Here is a 22,245-nt window from a genome sequence, read left to right as displayed (position 1 = left end):
GTACTATCCTAATGGGCCTCCCAGATACTCTTACAATTTGTCAGCATGCCTCTAACAATGTGACTTCCAGAACAGAAAAATAATATTATAAATGTAGTTGGACTGTCACAGAATACAGTGGTACTCTCCCTTTCCTTTGTGTGGATGGTGCACCATTAATGTGGCCTCATTATGTCTTTGAGCAGATACTTTACACTGCTGGCTCTTTTAGGTCACTGTCAAGTCAACAACAGTGTATGTACATTGTCTTCTCTATACAAACAGCTTTCTAGTTACATCTCTCCTGCCCTTTACTTGTTTAGTTGTTGGGTTTTTTTAACCTAAGGAAAGAAACATTTTTTAAGTTTAGAGATATTCTTTCATTCATCTAACATACTAACAGTTATTCTTTCCATCATCCAGGCATTATTTAATTGAAAAAGCATGTTGTCAATGCCTTCATTGATTAAAATGTTAATCAAATGGGACCAGGAACAGCATCTTATATCGTAGTCAGTAGAAACCTTGTGTCCGGATGGACATAGATTCTTTCATAAATACAAATCAGTCATTGTCACTTTTGTTGCCCTCACATTTCTTACCTGTGCCCATAATGACACAAAAGACATGTCAGAGGCCTGCCCTGATCATCTTCCAGACTAGGACTTAGATGGACATACCTCGAGCAGGGTGGACCTCCCTTCACAGAGCCCATCACCTCCTCCATCCTTTGTGTGGGCTTCTTATCCGTCCTGTTCTATAATCCTTCAAAGGGGAACCATCCATCATTTTGGTTCTCTTAGTGTCTTAGGAGAACCCCTCAGCCGTCCATTTGGTGCCTTTCGTTATTGCCATGTGACTAGCCAACCTCCTTTTCTAGTCATACATGTCCTGGACTTATTTTGGGCCACTTTTCACACACATGTCCTTGTTAGAGCAGGCTGCTGCCTGGTTTCCCCCATAATGGTCCTTTCTTCTAGTAACCCTTGGGTCACCTGCGACGTTAAGGTTGCAGATGTTCCATGATTGACCTTCATCACAGCTTTCCTTCAAAACTAAGGCAGCAAGTGTTGTTGCGTAGTCTAGCTGTTGGCTACCTTCTACATTCTGGCTGCTTTCACCCCTTGGGATGCTGCATTATCATGGTTACCATCAAGCATAGGGGAAGGTGTCATTTTTGTAAGTGCAGTAAGTATTTGGTTAAAAAAAAAAAAAAAGTACATTTCAAAGAAATACATATTGTGTAAGTTCACCAAAAGGTAGCTGGTGCTGTGGGGAAAAGTGCCTTGTTAACCATCAGAGGTCCTGGATCATTGTCTGCTTCTGTTATTTGCTAGCCCAGTGATTTTGGGCATGTCACTTAAAATCTCTCAGTCTTAGGGCTGATGAACTCTTAGGTCCCCTTCAGTTTTCTATCTGTGGTCTACTGATCTTTTAAGTGAATAATTAAATATGATAGCGTAAGGTGGAAAGGAGAAAAATGGAGACACATCCAGTACACTACAGACAGGATTAGGAAGAGAGCCTGTAAGATTTTTGGTAAATGCTACATCATGTTCACCTGGGTTATAGACTGTGATTTTAAGTGATATTAATTGGAAGTGAGATATTTGCTAATATGATATTTGTTATATCCAGTCATTCAGTTCGCTGTGGTCAGTCCACCTCAATTCACTGTTCTAATGTGTGTGGCAATATTCTGAATTGTGGTAAGCACAACTGTGCCGAACTTTGCCATGCAGGTGCATGCCAACCATGCCGTCTTATAGTACGTCAAGGTAAGTATTTTTATTCTCTTACTGTCTTATTATCATCTAATTTTCTGAGAATGCCACATAACAGTTGTTCTGTTGTGAAAGTTTTCCCATTAGTTTCTGTCAAAAATTTACTAAGATTACAAAGCAGAATGAAGTCTGTTATTTTTCCTAAAAGTGCTATTTATGACTTGTATTTATCATATTCTCAATCTAATAGCATCTGCATTTTTTCTTTATTAAACACAAAGAATGAAACTAAGAGGTTTTTTTTTAAAGTTTTAAAGGACCTAATAACCACATTTCTTTAGAAGGATGTGTAAGCTGTCATTACAAATTTACACATTGAAATTTTAAAAATACAAATATTCAGGACCAGAACTTGTCAGGTTCATGTACTTTTTGCCAAGGCAGCTAGATTGAAAAGATAGATAAATTGATGGAACATATAATTCCCAGTAGAATCATATAGCTTTATATAACATTGCTATGTAATATTGTAATGTGACCAGGAGCATAAATCCTTTAACATGAAAAAAAATGAATTGCTAAACACAGGAAACTGAGCGCTTAATTTCTTGAGCATTTAGCATTAAAAAAGTACTAATTGTAGTCTGGATGCATCTTACAACATGCAAGCAGGAAGAGTACTTTTTTTTTATTCATTGAAAATTCATATGACTAAAATTTGGAGTTAGTGAAGTATAAGATTTTATATCAAAATGCTTTAGTATATTTGTCACATAATAACATGATTAGAACTTTGAATTTTAGAAAGATGTGTTGATCCCTTACTATAATGCTATCTTTGAGAACTCTGTTATTGATGAAAGGGTTATGTAACATGGTCCATTTAGTATTGCCAGAAATTTTTTTTCTTCAAGTAGGCCAGTGAATTCATCATTGTAGGGAGTTACCAATAAGGAACTTTCTCTACCAATGTATCTTCTCTACAACTTATCGTGTATTTCCATTTATGAACTCCTTAAACACAGAGGATTGTCTTATGCCAAAGTCTTTATAGGTTCTTCTGTAACAAAACACCAATGAGTATTTTTTGTGTTTTTCTGGGTAACTTGAGATTTTTTGCATCTCCTTTTTAAAAAATTTGTTTTTGTTATGTTTATTGTGTTGGAACTCATTTCTGAAATTATTTTGTTTAAGTGTGCTACTGTGGGGCCACTTCCCAAGATGTATTATGTGGAACCAACGTAGGACAGTCTGATGAATTTGGAGACTTCAGTTGTTTAAAGATATGTGGCAAGTAAGGCTTTATTTCATCTTAAATATAAACAGTAAAATTGCATCTTATTAATAGTCATGTCATAGTCTATTGTTTTTCTTAACAGGAAATTGAAATGTGGGAACCATACGTGTTCACAGTTATGCCACCCTCAGGCCTGCCAGTTGTGTCCACGACTTCCACAGTTAGTGCAAACGTGCCCTTGTGGTCAGACTCCTCTTAGCAAATTACTCGAACTTGGATGTGTTGAACGGAAAACATGTTTGGATCCCATACCATCATGTGGAAAAATATGTGGCAAACCTCTATCTTGTGGCTCCTTTGGTAAGTAAATGACATTCATTATCTTTAAAGGTTAAAATGTGTGGCAGTGTGAAAAAGCCAAGTGGAATATCACATTTTAGTAGACAGATGTTTCTATAAGTATTTGAAAGAAATCGTCATTGTACCATTTTCTTTCCAAACACGCACAGTTCTCTAAGTTGTATCCCATTTACTCAAATAATTTTCCTTTTTTATTCACAGATATTTTACCCATAGCATTGAATTATTAGGCTGTGATAATGTTCTAGGTGGAACTATAATTTCTCTCAGCAGACTACTTTGTTATAAGCTCTTCTGACTATGAGACTTCAAGTTTCCTTGCATAAACAGTGTTTTAGAAGGTTAAATGTATCTGGATTTTGAACAGTATGGCTCTGGATATCTTGTGAATAAATCTATGTCCCAAATACAATTAAACTATGGCTGTTCTGCTTCTAGCAGACACACTGTAAAAAGATTGCCTTGCAGTTGAGGTTGATATAGTCTGTGTTTTGTAAATCATAGAAAAGATAGATAAAAAGAGGTACTGGGTCTCATACAGATAATGAGAGATATCATATTGGAAAAGGTCAAAGTTTGAGAGTTCATAGCAGTCATGTGTAAGCTTAGATAATAAGCACTTACTGAGCAAACCATGAGTTCCATTATTCAGTCTTTTTTTGTAAAATAAGTTTTATTGATGCCACTTCAGTCCTGCTGAGATGCTGTGTAAAATGTTATGTGTGCTGTAGTGGAGAGAGACGCCAGAATGAGCTAGCTACGAGTACTGCTATTGGTCACACTGGCTCCGTGAACCTGAGTCTGTCACTTCAACTGACATTTCTCTAGTTAGTTCTCTAAGACTCTGAATTTTAGAAAAGCCAATCTGTGTTGGCAGAGGGTGATTCCTCACTCGGGCTTTCCCCATAGCAATGACATCATAGGTCCAGTCCCTGTCCCTCCTACTGTTAGGAGTAGTAATAGTGATAGTAGAAATATTGAAAATTATGGTGAGAAGCAGGTGGCAGACTATTTCTTTAAAGTTTTTCTGGATACTTTGGATAATTTCAGTCTTTAGGAAACAGGAATTGGGCCAGATTGTAGATGCTCTGAAGGTCTTACTCAAATACTTTTGAGATCAGTGCATTCTTGGAGAGGAGAGTGACTCAGCTGTAAGATAGACAACTATGTGAATATATGCGTCGTCCTTACTTAGATTTGTAGATTACATAGGTCTTTCTGTTTGCAGTTTGTTCTGGCAGAGAGGGAGGGAGGTGCCCTTCCCCAGTCCCATAGACAGACCCGTACAGCAAAAAGAATATTCATGTTAAGTGTTTGCCAACCTTTGCTTAACCCTTATCAGTGAGGGAACTTTCTCCCTCACAAAATAGCCCTTTCAATTTGTGGGACTGCTCTGATCCAAACAAGTGTTCTTTGAAGTTTGGATTCAGTCAAAGGGCTGCACTTGAGGACCTAGAGGGCTACATGTGGCCTCAAGGCCACAGGTTCCCCACCCCTGTAAATCTGGGGCATTTCCCAGGGAGGTGGGAGAAACTGAATTGGGGCTGTTATCTTCTTTGCATGTTGTCTTGATGAGGAAGTAGAGCAAGTTTGGGATGGATATAGGTGAATAAATTTGGGGGGTACGTCAATAGAATTTTTAAAAAAATTGTAGGGTGAGGGCTTGGGGGATTATTTTATAGGATTAAAGTTATAGATTTAGAGCTGGAAGAGACCACAGAGATCTTGTAGTCCTACTCTCATTTTGTAGATACGAGAACAGAGGACGTGTAAGAGAAAGTGGTTGCCCTGGGGTCACAGAGGTAGTATTTTTTTTTGTTTTTAATGTTTATTTGTTTCCTTTGTTATTATGTTTTATCCCTCCCCCATAAAACCTTCTTGCTAAAGAAAAACAAGCAAAAAATCTAATACAGTGATTGCATCTCATAGTGAAGGTAGTATTATTTTCTAATAATACCCCTTATTACTTATTAAGTATTATCTTTTCTCCTTTGTTTTGAAAGAAATTACAGTTTGACTTATAAGCAGTAGTTGGATGACTGAATTAATAGTTAAAAATTTTAATGTGAGATTTTAATTTTTATTAGATTTCATTCATACATGTGAAAACCTCTGCCATGAAGGAGAATGTGGGCCTTGTTCTCGCACATCTGTTATTTCCTGCAGATGTACTTTCAGAACAAAGGTAAACTCATTTTAAATGATTGCTGGAGATATGTTTGCCATCATAGAATCAGGGTAATGAGGAATTTCTTATTTTTCAAGATGTGATTTTTAAAGTATAGTTTTTTACGTATCTTATCAGCAGAACTGAAAAATGAACTGCTTTGACTCATGCCTTACTCACTCTCAGTTGTTATTACTGTTTTAAGAAGGAATAGGATTTGAAAATTCTCGTCAGGATTTTCAGAAAATCAAGTTAGTGTTCTTTAGTATTGAAATTTCCATTTTATAGTGCTCTTTTTCAAGGAAAATCAAATAATTGTTATTTTTACAGATAGGAGAGAAGACAGGGCTTATTTTCCCACTTTGCTATATGGTCAGAGTGTGTGAGATCAGAGTGCATGAGACACCTCAGATATTGTGAATGATTATGGGAGATGCTCCATCCAGGTTGTGACTTGGGCAGGCCTCTTGAGTTCTTTCTGCTGCCTGCTTATTTTACACTACCTGCTTATTTTATACTACCAAACTGTATGCAGAAGCAGAGATAGAGTTTAAGTCTGTTGACTTTGTCTTGTTCAAAAGATGTGGTGGAGGTGGAAATTTTAAGTATAAAAATTGTTGGTTGATACTAAAAGTCTAGGCTCATAAAATCATAGATTTAGAATTGAAAAGAGGGACCTCAGAAGCTTACATTACAGATGAGGAAAGTGAGGGCCAAAGAGATTAGGTAAGTGATTTAGTGGAGTGTCACATAGATGACAGAATCAGGATTTGAACTTGGAGCCTCTCTTTTCTAGCTGCACATTAGCCCTGAGTTATTCCTTGTTACCCCCACTAATCACTCTTTTTTGGGGGGGGAGGGCCAGACCTTTGTTTTAATTGATGTGCAGATCAATCAATAAAGTGGCAACTTTCCATTTTATTCCTGTGGGAATTCTCTGCCATGATGCAGACTGGCAGTTCATCTCCAGTTTATAATCCTAGGGACTTGCCTGGGAACGTTATCACTGTCCTCTTTATAGCTACCAAGGTTCAAAACCTCTGAGTAATCTTATTGTTTTCCTTCCGTCTGTTATTATTCAGACCACAAGTCTTGTTGGCTCTACTTCTTTGATGTCTCCCATTCATTCCTTTCTCTCCACTTATGTGGTCACTGCCCTCACTGGGGCCCTCACTATCTCTTGAAGCTAGATGGTACAGAGCTTAGAATGCTAGACCTGGAATCAGAAAGACCTGAGTTGAGATTCTGCCTCAGACACTTACTATGTGTGTGACTCTGGTTAAGTCACAACCTCAACTCAGACCGCCTCAGTTTCCTCAGTTGTGGACACAATAGCACCTACTTCCCTACTTAATAGGGATTATAATAGCACCTACCTCTCAGGGTTGTTGTGAGGGTCAAATGAAATCATATTTGTAAAGCACTTAGCCGTTGCCTGGCACGTAGTAGAGTGGCAGCTTAGGTGGTTCAGATGATAGAGCATTGGCCTAGAATTAAGAAGAACTGAGCTCAGATCTAGTCTCAGACGCTAGCTGTGTGACCCTGGGCGAGTTCCTTAACCTCTCTTTGCTTTTATCCAGTAGAGGACGAAATGGCAAACCTCTGATCCCACACACTGACCATATAGCAAAGAGCAAAAACAGCCCCTGCCTTCTCTCCTATCTGCAAAAATAAAAATTATTTGATTTTCCTTGAAAAAGAGCACTAAAAAAAATGAAAATTTCGATAATAAAAAACACTTAACTTGATTTTCTGAAAATCCTGACAAGACTTTTTTTTTAAAATCAATTTATTTGATTTTGGTTTTCAACAATCACTTTCATAAGTCTTAAATTTTCTCCCCCTCCCCAAGATGGCATGCAATCTTATATGGGTTCTGCACATACGTTCTTATTAAACACATGTTCACATTAGTCATGTTGCATAGAAGAATTGAAAAGAATGAGAGAAACCAAACCTGACAAAACATAACACAAGAGAAAATAGTCTACTTCATTCTGGGTTCCAATTCCATAGTTCTTTTTCTGGATGTGGATGGCATTTTGCCTCAAGAGTCTTTTGGGAATGTTTTAGGTCCTTGCATTGCTGTGAAGGGCTTAGTCTATCAGAAACAGTCCTTGCACACTGTGGGAATTTTTTAAGTCCTTGTATTGCAGTACTGTAGTTCTAAGTCTACCAGAAAAAATCCTCTCACACTGTGGTTGTTGCTGTGTACAAAGTTCTTCTGGTTCTGCTCCTTTCACTCAGCATCAGTTCATAAATCCTATATGATTATAAACTTCTCTGGGATGTGGGAAAATAGGGACACTAATACACTGGCAGTGGAGTTTGGAAGTGAGCCACTCATTCTGGGGAAAAATTTGGAACTAAGCCCAAGGTCTATCAAACTGTGAATACCCTTTAACGCAGAAATGCCATTACTAAGTTTATAGCTCAAGGAGATGAAATAAAAAGGGAAAAGGATCCCTGTATACAAAAATATTTATAGCAGCTCTTTCTGTGGTGTCAAAAACTAGAAACTTGAGGGGTTATCTATTTATTAGGGAATGACTGAAGAAGTTGTTGTATATGAATGTGATGGAATACTGTTGTACTGTATGTAATGATGAAGGTGATGCTTTCAGAAAAAACCTGGAAATATTAACATGAACTAATGCAAAGTGAAGTGAGCAAAACCAGGGAAACATTGTGCACAATAACCACAGTATTGTCAGGATAATCAGCTGCAAAAAACTTAGCTACTCTGATCAGTGCAGTGTTCTAAGACTCAGGATGTAAATGCTCTTCTGCTCCAGAGAGAGAGCTGATAGTCTCAGAATACAGATTGAAGCATACTTTTTCCCTTTCTAAAATTTTCTTTGCTTTTTTTCTTTTTTTTTTTTTGGATCATGGCTAATGTGAAAATATGTTTTGCATGACTTCATATTTATAATGGTTGCCATATTTCTTCTTTTCTCAATGGGTCAGAAAGGGGGTGGAGGGAACTTGGAGCTAAAAATGAAAAATTAAATTATATTTTAAAAAACCAAAACAACTTCTCCTCTGTTCCTCCTCCTCATTCCTAATGTAAGCTTATTGAAGGAAGAGACAGTTTGATTTTTGTCTTTGTGTCTACATCACCTAACACAGGACTTGGCACATAACATGCTCCTAATGAACACTTACTGACTTCCACCACAAAAAAGTTGCTATATTTATTTACATGTGAATCCTTTTCTTCTTTTTTGGATCTTACAGTATTGGGTCAAAGGATATGCAATTTAATGACTTTGGGGGTAAAGTTCTAAATTGCTTTCTAAATTGTCTATACCAACTCACCATTTTACTAACCTGTATTAATAATGTACATGTTTTCCCACAACCCTCTGACATCTATAATTTTCCTTTGAGGGATATATCTTGGAACCAAATGCCTACAGCAGCCTCCCCCCACTTTTCACTACCTTTTAAAATTTGTTGTAAGCTAAGATATCAGAAAAATAAACTTATTTTTAAAAGCATATTTAAAGTGTGATCAAATGAATCTATAGGGGAGTGTCATGGCTTAGTAGCTAGGGTGCTGAGCCAGAAAGATCTGGGTTTGGATCTTACCTCTGACACTTACCGCTGTGTGATTGGAGGCAAACCAGTTAATCTCTCCAAGCCTCAGTTTCTTTATATGCAAAATTGTGATCACACCTCCTGCCTTATAAGAGAACCTTGACCCACAAACAAAATATTGTACAGAAAGCATTTTGTAAGCTTTAAAGTGCTGTATAAATGACAGCTGTTGTTAAAAAACTACATGAATTTTGTAGTCTACTTTGACCATTTGGAGCCTTTTTTCCTTATTTTCTGATTTTTATCTATGTTTTTGTTAATTGAAAATTCATATGTAGATAAAATGTTTAGTATTATAGTTACTTTGTTTCAAATATGACTACTAATGATTATTATTTCTTTATTTTCTAGGAGCTGCCATGTGCTAGCCTCAAAACAGAAGGTAAATAATATAATGAAACACCTTTACTACCTAAATGTAGCCAGGAAGTGGGCAGAAAAATTCTTTTTAGGTCTAGAGTATACTCAGATTAAGTATCATAATGAATCAGTATCAATAATAATTAAAATTTAAGGTGAACAAAACACTACTCTATACCTAGGTGTTTGGATTTCTTCCAGTTTTGTTTTAAGTTGTCTTTTACTAATACATTTTTAAGCAATATTAGTAGTTATATTTTTAGATTCTAAAATGAATCCATCATCTCATCAAATTGGTGGTTCTTTTTAGGACACAAACCATCTTTACCTTGTTCAGCTGTTATTTATATCATCCTTTAAGTTCACCATAGCAGGTCCATCTAACATGTCAGAATCTTTTCTCACTTTCTCCTGCCATTGTGAGCATGGAAGGAAATGTTACAACTGTGCACCCTCTGAGATATATGACCAACTCATCAATGATACATTGTTTTTCTCCGAAGTTCTTCATTGGTTACGTATTTCAGACTCTTCATAGCTACCTTGTGCCTCTCCTTTGTCCTGTGTGTGATAGTCATCTTAAATTCTTCAAAGACTATAATATGCTATGTCTCACTATGATAGAGGATGCCCCAAAGGTCTTACTGCAGTTTTCATCTATTAAAGCACAAAAGTGCACTAAGACTTTTAGGGTACCTATATTACAACACAGGTACAATGTCAGTAATAAAAGATAGGCCTTCGTTTCCATGAGAATTTGAGTCATTTAGAGAGCTTTGTAGTTTCCTAGGATTGTTGATCTGTCCTTTCTGTTCCATATTAACATACTGATGAAGCAAAAAGCTCTATAAGTTGCCTCCAAATGCATATTGTAATCTGGGATATACACATACAAACACACATATGTATATGTGTGTGTATATATGTATATATATATTTTAATAGTATTTTATTTTTTTCACTTACATGTAGACAATTATTAGCGTTTTTTAAAAAATTATTGAGTTTGAAATTTTTCTCCCTGTCCCCTTTTTAAAATGGTAAGCAATTAATATAGGTTTTATATATGTATATAGGGGTGTGTGTGTGTGTGTGTGTGTGTGTGTGTGTGTAGTCGTGTAAAATATTTCCATATTAGTCATGTGAAAGAATAAACAGACCAGAAAGAAAAAAAACATAAAAAAAATAAAATGAAAATAGTACACATCAGTCTGCATTCAGACTCATATCAATTCTTTCTCTGTACGTGGATAGCATTTTCCATTATGAATCTTTTGGAATTGTCTTGGATCATTGTATTGTTGAGAAGAGCTGAGTCATTCATAGTTGATCATTGCGCAATGTTGCTGTTATTGTATACAGTGTGTTCTCCTGGATCTGCTCATTTCACTTGGCGTCAGTTTATTTAAGCCCAGGTTTTTCTGAAATCTGCCTGCTCATCATTTATTATAGCACAGTAGCATTCCATTACATTCATATGCCACAACTTGTTCAGCCATTTCCCAATTGATGGGCACCCCTCAATTTCCAATTGTTTTGCTACCACAAAAAGAGCTGCTAGGCAATATATATTTTTCATCCACTTGGCCACATCCATTTCCCGTGTGGGTTGTCAAACCCATCTCTATTAAGTAGGTATAAATTTCTTCTAGGAAGCTCTGTAGTGTTCCAGGACTTACACAACCAGCACACTGTCATCTGCAAGTAGGGCGTATTGAGTACCTCTCTAGCTAAAAGGAGTCTTTCTTCAACTTCAACTTTGCGCTAGATGTCCTCCATCATGCTGGCGAATACCTTTTGGGTTTTTTTAGCTCCTTTTAGCTTCCCTTCTTACAGCTATCTTGCACATTGCTTCCTCAGCACATTTTGCATTTGTCACCTCTATACATGCTTAGAGTAGGCCGGTCCACATCAATAACAAGTATTTTCAAGATATCATCTGATTTTTGTGTGTATGTGTGTGTGTGTTTTTTGAAGAAAGTATTCATGATATAAAGGAAGATGATAATGGACAAGTTGTTGGATTGTCTCCTTCCTGAGCCTTGCCTTTGTATACATCTATACATTTTTTCTTCTTTCCAGTTTTGCCTTTCAGCATCAGAATGTAGGGAGAGGGATTGGGCTGGTAATTAGGGAAATTCCAAATATGGAAACTCCTTCCACCAGTAAAGGTAGGCATCTTCTTTGTAACTAATGACCTTAAGAAAGTTGCCTACATCACTGAGAGGATGACTGACTTGTACAAAGTCACAGCCAGTCGATGTCAGAGGCAAAACTTGAACTCCAAGCTCTGAGGCCAGTTTTTTCCCCACTTCATATGTGTTAATTTTAATTTTTTTAAAAAGACTTTTTAAATAATTCTGAAGTTAAACACTAAAAAGGTCGTTTCCGAGAGGATTTTCTATGAACCTATGAATCTCTATTTCATCTTTCTTGCTTTAAAAATATGCATGTGTGGGTATATATACATATACATATATATATACACACACTATATATATACATATATATATAGTGTGTGTATATATCACACATATGTATATGCACCAAATTCAACACACTACTTGTAATGCAGTTCTGCTTGTCAGTGCTTCCTTTGAACTTCTTTTTGTTCTCTTAGGATAGTTTTTCTTTGTAAATAGTAATATTTTTTTCCCCCTTACATACAAAGATAGTTTTTAGCATCAGTTTTATAAGCTTTTGAATTTTAAATTTTTTTCTCCCTTGCTCCTTTTCATCTCCCCTCCCCAGGACAACAAACAATCCGATATAGGCTATACATGTGCAATCGTGTAAACATTTCCACCTTAGTCATGTTGTGAAAGAAGAAACAGAACAAAAGGGAAGAGCCAGAAAAAACAGTGAAAATAGTGTGCTTTGATCTGCATTCAGACTCCATAGTTCTTTCTCTGGATATGCATAGCATTTTCCATTATGAGGCTTTTGGAGTTGTCTTGGATCATTATATTGCTAGAAGAGCTAAGGCAATTATAGTTGATCATCAAGCAGTGTTGCGAGGTTAATTTGTGCAGTGTCATCCTGGTTCTGCTCACTTCACTCAGCACCAGTGTAATTCTTTTCAGTTTTTCTGAAAGCTGCCTGTTTATCATTCCTTTTTTTAAAATTAATTTATTAATTTTTAGTTTTCAGCATTCACTTTTATAAGATTTTGAGTTCAAAATTTCCCCATTCTTCCCCCTTCCCCAAGATGGCATGCAATCTTATATAGGCTATACATGTACAATCATTTTAAGCATATTTCCACATTGGTCATGTGAAAGTGGAAAACTATGAAAAAGAAAAAACAAAAAGAGAAACTCGTATGCGTTGATCTGCATTCAGACTCCATAGTTCTCTCTCTGGATGTGGATAACATTATCCATCATGAGTCTTTTGGAATTGATTTAGATCATTGCATTGCTGAGAAGAGATAAGTCTATCAAGGTTGGTCATCACACAGTTTACTTACTTACTGTTTACAGTGTTCTCCTGGTTCTGCACAGTTCACGCAAGTCTTCCCAGGTTTTTCTGAAATCTGCTTGCTTGTCATTTCCTAGGGAACCATGGTATTCAATTACATTCATGTGATGGATATCTGGTCACTGGATTCAGATGGCTCAGGAGGAGAAGTGAGGCTGGTGACCTGCACAGCCCTCCCTCCCCCAAAGCAAAGTCAAGTGCAAGTCATGTCATCATTTCTCTAATGGCATGGTGTTCTTCGGCACGAAGGGCAAACACAACAGCAACAACAGCCACAGCTTGTTCAGCCATTCCCCAGTTGCTGGATATCCCCTCAATTTCCAGTACTTTATCACCACAAAAAGAGCTTCTGTAAATATTTTTGTACATGTAGGTCCTTTTTCCTTTTTTATGATCTCTTTGAGACACAGACCTAGTAATAGTATTGATGAGTCAAAGAGTATGCACAGTTTGAGTGCCCTTTAAGCATAGTTCCAAATTGCTCTCCAGAATGGTTGGATCAGTTCACAACTCTACCAACAGTGCATTAGTGTCTGAATTTTCCTCTATCTTCTCCAACGTTATCATTTTTCTTGTTTGTCATGTTAGCCAATCTGATAGATGTGAGGTGGTATTTCTTTGAATTTCTTCATTTCCTGTCTTCTGTGTCCCAAACTGGATCTTTCTGCTAGGCAGGCTCTGCTCCCTGCTCTACTTTTGAGTCTGGTGAACAGTCCTGCTTGGGTCACCTAGATTTCTGTTCTGGCCCCACCTCCCAGAATTAAGCCCCTCCTGGATCCTTGAAGTCCAGAAAGCTGGATTTTCTGACAGAACCTTAGGGCCTTTGGAGTGCTCTGCTCTTATCACTGTACACCGGTCAGTCATCATTCCCTTGCTTCTCTGCACCCTGGGACTTCCTCTTGACCCTTCGTTCTAAGTGCCTCAGGACATTTGGCCTTACAGGTTATGCATATCTCCAGTTAGTTTTGGGTCATGCTGATGGTCTTGGCTTGTTTGCCAGGGTCAGGAGTTGCCCCTGGCTCTACTGGCAAGTCTCTTTTCCTATGGCCTTTGTTTTTCTGGGTAACCTCTTGTGCTATCCTGGGGTGGAAGAAATTACTGTAATTTCCCCTTATGTATTTTGGTTATTATTCAGTCTGGTGCAAACTAGAGGATTTTGTTGGGATAAGCACATGAGGAATGGGTAGTTTACCTTCATTTCAGGCTGCCATCTTATCATAAAGTCTTGTAATGATTTAATTTTGTGGGTCCTAACAAGTTCCATACCTCTTCATTCTTAGCAGCCAATGTCAGTGAGTACATATGCTCTAATTATTTTCATAGTGGTTTAATTCCTGCCTCTACTACAATATGAAATGACCAGATATCCCATGAAATATATGATGAAACCAAATGCCCATTCCTTCCTTTGCCACTCCAAGCAGCACCTGTAAACTGTCTTTCCATTTAGATGCAGCCTCTTTTTTCTTTTAGTTTTATCAATAGTGTGACTGTTAAGATTAATGAAATTTAGTCCCACTCATAGTATGTTTATTTATTGGTTCCTAGACAGATGTGTCACAATTATAGTACCAATAAGGTTCCTAGACAGATGTGTCACAATTATAGTACCAACAATCAATTTAAAATTTATAGAATATCCAAAAGCTGGGATTCTTGGAATTCTCTCCCACTTTCCTTGCAGAAGTGGAAGAGGGCTGAAAAGGACTGATGTTTTTCTTTTTTATGTAGTGAGTTTCTAGACATAGATCACCAAGCAGTCAGTCTGCAGTAGATAATGAGATTCTTTATACAAGGCTGTACTTAAAACTTTTCTGTGATGATAGACCTGCCAAGGCTTCTGTTCTGTTTACATAGCCTTTAAGCACCTAGAGTCACCTCCAAGCCACAGTGAGATATCAGAGTAAGACTTTGTGGGAAGAGGCCATTTTCTGGGCACCACCCACATATAAACATGCACCTGTTCATGAGGCAGCTAGATGGCACAATACATGGAGCACCAAGCTTGGAGTCAAGAAGACCTGACCTTGGCCAGTTTTTAGCTATGTAATCTTGACAAGTCACTGCTGTTTGTCTCAGTTTCCTCATCCAGGGTTGTTGTAAGGATTAAATGAGGCAATAATTGCAAAGCACTTAGCACAGTATCCAGCATCGTAGTAAGTGCTAGGTAAATGTTAGCTATAATTTTTAAACACTTGTATCTGCTAGAATTGCAGGAAAAGGACACAGAAGAGATAATCCCAGGATTGTAGATTAAGGCCTGGAAATTTAGAAGCCATCTGTAGACCAACACTCATTTTAAAGATGAGGCTCAGGGCGATTAGGTGACTTGTCCAATGTCACAATAGCCAGTAAATAGTAGAGATTAAATTGAAGCACAGGTCTTCCAGCCTCCCAAGTACATGACTCTATCCATACCTCCATGCCACCTCTAATCATAAGCTGTGGTGCTAGTCTATTTGTATACGTAACAATGTTCATCACTACCAGAATCTAACATTTTAAGTATTAATAAGTGCCTTTTTTTCTTTTTAATTTGACAATAGCTGATGCTACATTTTTGTGTGACAAGCGATGTAGTAAGAAACGATTGTGTGGACGACACAAATGTAACGAAATATGCTGTGTGGTAAGTTTACTTGTGTAAAGTGTGATAAACATTTTACTAGGATGTCATAGACTTGAGTGTTGTATCCTGTTACAATCCATTCCAGTAGACATTTATTAATCACCTACTATGTGCCAGGAAATATGCTAAGGCACTGGGGATACAGTTAATAAAAATAAAGACAGTCCCTGCCCTCAAACAATTTAGAATAGAAGGAGGTGAGGGAAAGACTATATACAAAAGGAGGCAGAAAAGCAGGTGGGAGGAAGGGGACACCGGGGTAGCCAGCATGGGGACCTCATCTTCCATTGAGCTGAAACCAGACAGGACAGCAGATGCAAAGGAGAATGAGCTCTATAAAAGAAAGCACTAGAAGGAATTTGGTACTCCACCCTCCAGCCCTCCAGTCAGAGGGGAGAGGAAGCTGAGGGAGGTAGTGTCAGCAGCGTGGTGGTGAGATTAGAGGTGAAAGCACTAAGAGCTGCACGCGTAGACTGGAGTGAGCTGTCAGACAAAGCAGATCAGCACATTGGCCACGTCTGTGCCTCACTGTAATTCTGATCTGCACCTCTCTGTCAGTGTTTAATCCCAAAATGGACAGGAACAATCCATTGCTTCATTGAGCAACATTCTGAATGAAGCCTTTAGTGTTTTCCTTCATATTATTGTGGTCACTGTGTCAGATGTTCTGGTTCTACTTCTGTTTGCGTAAATTCACAGAAGTTTGCCCACATTTCTCAGAATTCTTCGTATTCAGTATTTTTTCTCACATTTTTCTCACATTACAGTTATTAGTCATGTACCACAATTTGTTTAACTGTTCTTCATGATTGACACTTTGTTGCCATTTCTTTCAGTTCAAAATAAAAAGATCTAGCTTACTCATAATAGTCTTTTAGGTTTAGTCATTAAGTGCTTGTAATAACAGTGATAACTTGTGCTCAAAAAATCTACAAATTAAAATTTACATTATATGATTGTAAAATGTAAAATTTTATTATACTGATAATTATGAAAACTCTAAATAGAAAATTATAAAACTAATTATAAAATGCCTTTGTGGGACATTGTGTAAGAATTAAAGAAGTAATCCAGCAAGAATTCATATACTTACTATTATCTGCAAGTCTTTATATTAAATTACTTTATCTTATATTTTTGAATGTGAGTTAGTGAATATTAATTATTAATTTTATATCAATAAAATACATTTATATTAACTAATATTAATGAAGTAACAGCTTAGAAGTTGTTTAATAAAATACAATAATCATATATAAATTTAATTTTGATGTTCAGCTTTTAATTTGAATAAAGGTTTGCAATGTTTGACACCACACCAGACAATGCTGTTAAGTCTGGCTCATTGTCAAGCTTATTTAAAACAAAATAAAATGAAAATGCTCACTGGCACAAATACTTAAAAAACGGTAAGAGGATTTTCTAAGTTCTTTGGAGGCTGAGGGTATGCACGTGTGTTGCCTTCTCACTGGGGAGCGTGTGGTAATGAAGTGTTGAACCAGGGGGACGTGTCATTATGAGAAGGTTTGTGCACAAACATCAGAATTCTCACGCACATGATTCTGTCTTTCTTGAGTCCGTGCAGCAACAAACCTGGAGTGCCTCAGTCGTGTTGGTGCTGGGTAAAAATAGTATTTTTAAGGTCATTAGGCCATTTTTTGACTATTTAAAAGTGCCATTAAAGAATTCTTTTTCTGACCCCTCCAGATGGGAACCACTGAACTAAGGGATGAAATCAAAGTGCAGAGGGCTGACATGTGAGTGAGAGAAAGAGAGGGGAGGCAACAAGGCTTTCTAGGAGCTTGGCTGTGAAAGGGAGGAGAGTTATAAGAGGATGGTGGAGACAAGTTAATTTTTTTTCTTTTCAAAAAAAATTCTGAACTTAGCCAACACCGGATAAGATTTCCATACAAAGCAGAATAGAAAAAAGAACGTTGTGTGAAGCCGTTTATCTGTATTATGAAAGATTTGCTTTTTGGTTTCCCTTCAACCTGTTACGCTTGTCTGCTGTTCTGTACCCATTATTTCCTCCCTAGCAACCAGTTCTTCTCTTTTAGCAAGAATCAGGAGCAGAATGGAAGTTCTTTTTGATCCCTTTCCCCTTTTAAGAATAAAATCAGGTAGATATTAGCAGTTCTCCTTTAGGCAGAGAGAGCTCTAGCAGAGTCTGAATAATTAAAGTCCACCATTACAGCTAAATCATGTCTTTGCAAGTCAGTCTTCCCCTTCCCTTTTATCTTCTGCATAACATGTTCCCATCTAGAGGCACATGCCAGGCACAGTTTTGATCCCACCAAATCTTAGTTAAACCTTTGAGATCAAATTTTGTTTTTGTAGTTGAGTCTTTTCTATTGTCTATGCTTCATGTCCACATTTGGGGTGTTCTTGGCAAAGGCACTGGAATGATCACCTTCTTACTAATTGCAACATGTTCTTGCAGTTTCTCAACCTGTCATCAAATGTTTACAAACCACCCCTCAAGGTTCAGTATTTTAGTACAAAGCTTTTCCCAGTGAATGGTTAGACACATGCATGTACCCTCGTTCTCAAAAGAGCTTATAAAATCATCTTTCCATTTTCTATGACATACTTGTATAAGTGAGGATTTTCATTTGATTCTTGTTTTAAATAAACTCGATGTAGAACCAGATTTAACTGTATCTATCTGATGTTGTATGAAACATTGCAGTGTCCTTCTCCAAGCTTTTTTACAGATGAGGAACCAGAGGCAAACAGGGTTAAGTGATTTGCTCTGGGTCACACAACTAGGAAGTGTCTGAAGCCAGATTTGAACTCAGAAAGATGAGTCCTTCTGATTCCAGGCCTGGCACTCTCTCCACTGCACTCGAGATTAAATTTGCTTCTTTGAATATTAGGACTTCTCGGAGTTTATTTGCCTCTGCTTTTTATTTGCCATGGATTTTTCTCACTCTTTTCTTAGAACTTACCTCTTGTGGTTTCTAATCTGTTCACCTGCTTTTCTTTTTTTTCTTTGTTATAACTACCCTCTATTGTATCTAGCTTAGGGGATAATACATAAGCAGTTTTTTCCTTCCCCATCCTCTTTAGTTTAAATGTTCCTTGACTAAGGGTGCAATAGATCAGGTAAATATTGTCTTATTGGTCTTTGGTATGTGCACTCCATCTGTGGCCAGCAGCATTTTATTACTTTGAAGTCTAGAAAAACAGTCTCATTATCAGATACCTTTGTTTATTTCTTAAATTAATTTTTCTTCTGTGTCCTCTAACCTTCAGTGGCCAACAGTGAAGAAAATACTTGTCTCTGCCCCTGTGGTTCCTTACATAAGGCTTTGTAATCTTGGGAAGTGCTTTCTAGGTTCCTTCTGGTTGTGTCCACTGTGAATTACTACAGTATGAGTAGTAGCCATCTGTTTTTATAAATCTTGGGAGTTCTCTGTTATATCTTGAGTATACAAACTCAGGAAGGACAACCAGCCTCTTTTGTTATTAGAGTATGACAAATATCTCTCAGCAGGAATTTACCACTTACTCACTTTGACCTTTATTGGGTATTTTCTCACCTGACAGTTTCTATGGTTCTGCTTTGTTTCTTGTTATATGTATATTTGGTGAACCAAGTCCTTCTCAATTCCCTGGCTGTCTCTTGGCCCTGCCAGTCTCACTTCCAAGCATCAGTGCCAGCTCATATACCCAGTTAACTTATGCCCCACAATATGTAGTATTTCTTTAAAATCCTTCATTGATTTTATATAAGAAATAGAATTTCTTGGAGTTTTTTGTGCATTTAAAGCCTTTTATAGTCTTTCTCTAGCCTGTCTTTTTAGACTGGTTCTAGCTATTCCATATGACATGATTTGTACTACAGTAGCCAAATTGGCCAGCTTGTTTCCCTTACTCATGTTTCACATTTTGACCTGTGCCTTGGCATGTGATAAACTTTCTTTCCTCTCTTTTACCTCATGGAACCTCTAGCTCCCCCTCAAGACTCAGTTCAAGTATTCCCTCCTTCCTAGCAGTATGTATTTATTTTGTATATATCTTGAATTGACTTATCTGTGAACAAGTTATATGCTCAGGGAAATATAAACCCCTTAAAAGCAAGTATTGTCTCATTTTTATCTTTATATCTCTCAGTACCTAGCATAGTACTTGGTATATAGTAGGTACTTAATAAATGCTTGTGGATTGCCTTGTGGAAAGGATCAGTTGGTTAATTTAGTCCATTTCATAAAAGAACTCAATTCTTTCTTCCCAAGGATAAAGAGCACAGGTGTTCCTTAATTTGTGGACGAAAACTCAACTGTGGCCTTCATAGGTGTGAAGAGCCTTGTCACCGGGGGAACTGTCAGACATGCTGGCAAACAAGTGAGTGCTGCGTGGTTGTTTCTAACATGTCACTTTTATAAGTGGTTTACTTGGACAAAAACACTGGATTTTTGGTTTTTGACTTATACATTTGTTTAATTCACTTTTTAAGATGTTGGTTTCATATATGTGTGTGTGTACACATGTATATATATGTATATATGCATAATAAACAGGTTTATTTTCACTGTTTGAGTTTACTAAGTTTATTTTTTAAAAAATCTTTTATTATCACACATTTATTTTTCCAGGTCAGCTACTTTTGATAATAAATAACTTATGTGCCTTTATAATATTTCAGTATTTTGATTTTGTTCAAATATTTCTTGTGTCATGGAATCATTGAGTTCAGTTTGTACCTTTCTCCTGTTCAGTGAGTCCCCCACTTGGGTAAGATTTTTCCGTTTGTTCTAGGCTAATGATTCTCTTTCTGATTCTTTCTTTGAGAAATTTTCATTTTTTATCTTTTGTTTAATTTCTTCAGGATCAGGAGGGAAAAGAAAAGCACTTATTATGACCCTGCTATGTATCTAAGAGCTTAACAAATACCTCATTTGATCCAGCCCCTTGTGGCAAGCCATTTTTTTTTTTTAATTTCTCTGAGGTTGTCCTTGTAACTTGTGGGATTACTTTGTTTTGCTTTTGCATCTTGAACTTTTCTTAACTCATAAGGTTACTTCATTTTAATCACTGTTTTCTTCTTTTTACTGATATCTCCAACCTCAATTCCTAGATAGGAACTTTGTGCCGGGATCAGACACCATCTCTTGGTAGAATAGACATGTCCTTGGCAGTCCTGTCCTCCTTAGTCTGGAAGCTGCTGGCACTGTTACCAAATAAGATGGCTGGTATTAAGACTGCCCTCTGCCACCATCCTCTTCTGGTAACCTGACTTATTTCTTGTCGTCAGCCCCATTTTCATCTGCTTCTCCTTGCATGGTCCCCATCATTTGACTCCATCCCTTGCTGGAGCTCTAACTTCCCTTAATTCTAATTCTGGTATTTCCTTGGCCCTGCTGGCTAGAACTCTGGACTCTGGATTTGTGGGACATTGTACTAGTTTCATGTTTCTCCCTCCTCAGAGCTTCCACAGTTGTTAGCCCATTTATTAGAAATCACCTGGCTTTGGCCTTCCTTAATGTGACCTTCTACAAATCTCCACAGGCTTTTGGCCATCATCGTGCATAGTCCTGGGCTAGAGAGTAGAGCTCACTGCTGTTTCTCTTTGGTCTACTTGATCGTTATTCCATCTGAGGACTTTTGTTGGAGAGTTGGGCTTCTCCACTCTCTTTACTGTATCAGACGTTCTACATTTATTGTTAATGGCACCACCATTCGATCCTCAGTCATCCTTGACTTTTTTCTTCCCCTTGTCCTTTACATTCATTCAGTTGCCAGGTCCTCTCACTTTCTGTCTCTGATAATACATACATCTGGCCCCTTTCTTTCCATTCCGACTTCCACTATCCCAGGTCAGACCCTCTTTGGTTTTTTTATGAACTATTGCATTTTTCTCTCTACGTCCATTCTTTTTTTTTTATTTTTTAAATTTTTTTTTATTTTTTAATGTTTAACAATCACTGCCATACAATTGTGATTTTATCCCCCCCACCTACCCCCTCCTCCCCCCCTCCCTCCCCACGACTGCATACAATTCTGTATAGATTCTACATATACTTTCCTATTGAGTATATTTTCACTATAGTCATGCTATGTAGTCAGACTAAGATAAATGAAAGAAATCGTATAACAAATCAGAACATGATACACAAACACATACACATACACAAACATGATCTGTTACATTATGTGAGTGACTTCCATATTTCTCTCTCTGAGTGTGGAAGGCATTTTGCCTTGAGAACCACCATTGGGATTTATTTTTTTTTTTTTTTGTAAGAAGTTCTTGTGTTATTACAAAAATCTAGGTCTACCAGAAAAAACTCTCACACACTGTGGTCGTTGCTGTGCATAAAGTTGTCCTGGTTCTGCTCCTTTCACTCAGCATCAGGTCATATAAGTCCTTCCAGGCCTCTCTGAAGTCTTCTTGTTCATCATTTCTTATGGCACAATAGTACTCCATTACATTCATATACCATAATTTATTCAGCCATTCCCCAATTGATGGACATCCCCTTGACTTCCAGTTTTTGGCAACTACATAGAGTGCTGCTATAAATATTTTTTCTACCTCCATTCTTATACTTGCCTATCTGTCTTATATACTGGTACCAGATTAATTTTCCTGAGAAAATTTTTTGTTCAACAGCTTTTAGTGCCTTTCCAAATAAAATCCATATACCTTAGTCTGTCACTCAAGGCCGTTTATAGCCTGGCCATTCAAGTCTTCATTGCTTTCTTG

The 22,245-nt window shown here is 37.3% G+C and overlaps 1 protein-coding gene across 2 annotated transcripts in view; it reads left to right on the top strand.

Annotated features, from left to right (window-relative positions):
* NFX1 (nuclear transcription factor, X-box binding 1) overlaps positions 1 to 22,245 on the top strand; it is an 81,012-nt gene that overhangs the window by 23,769 nt on the left and 34,998 nt on the right. For both annotated transcript variants that reach the window (XM_072597016.1, XM_072597017.1), the window contains exons 7-13: positions 1,618 to 1,757; positions 2,898 to 2,997; positions 3,083 to 3,300; positions 5,388 to 5,485; positions 9,419 to 9,449; positions 15,454 to 15,536; positions 19,775 to 19,883. In XM_072597016.1, coding sequence (XP_072453117.1) covers positions 1,618 to 1,757; positions 2,898 to 2,997; positions 3,083 to 3,300; positions 5,388 to 5,485; positions 9,419 to 9,449; positions 15,454 to 15,536; positions 19,775 to 19,883 — 779 coding nt within the window. The remainder of the gene's footprint in view (positions 1 to 1,617; positions 1,758 to 2,897; positions 2,998 to 3,082; positions 3,301 to 5,387; positions 5,486 to 9,418; positions 9,450 to 15,453; positions 15,537 to 19,774; positions 19,884 to 22,245) is intronic.

The sequence above is a fragment of the Notamacropus eugenii genome, chromosome 3, assembly GCF_028372415.1.
Source record: "Notamacropus eugenii isolate mMacEug1 chromosome 3, mMacEug1.pri_v2, whole genome shotgun sequence".
Taxonomy (NCBI): Eukaryota; Metazoa; Chordata; class Mammalia; order Diprotodontia; family Macropodidae; genus Notamacropus; species Notamacropus eugenii.
The sequence above is the reverse complement of the archived record's forward strand: the minus strand, read 5'-3'. Positions and strand labels throughout refer to the sequence as shown.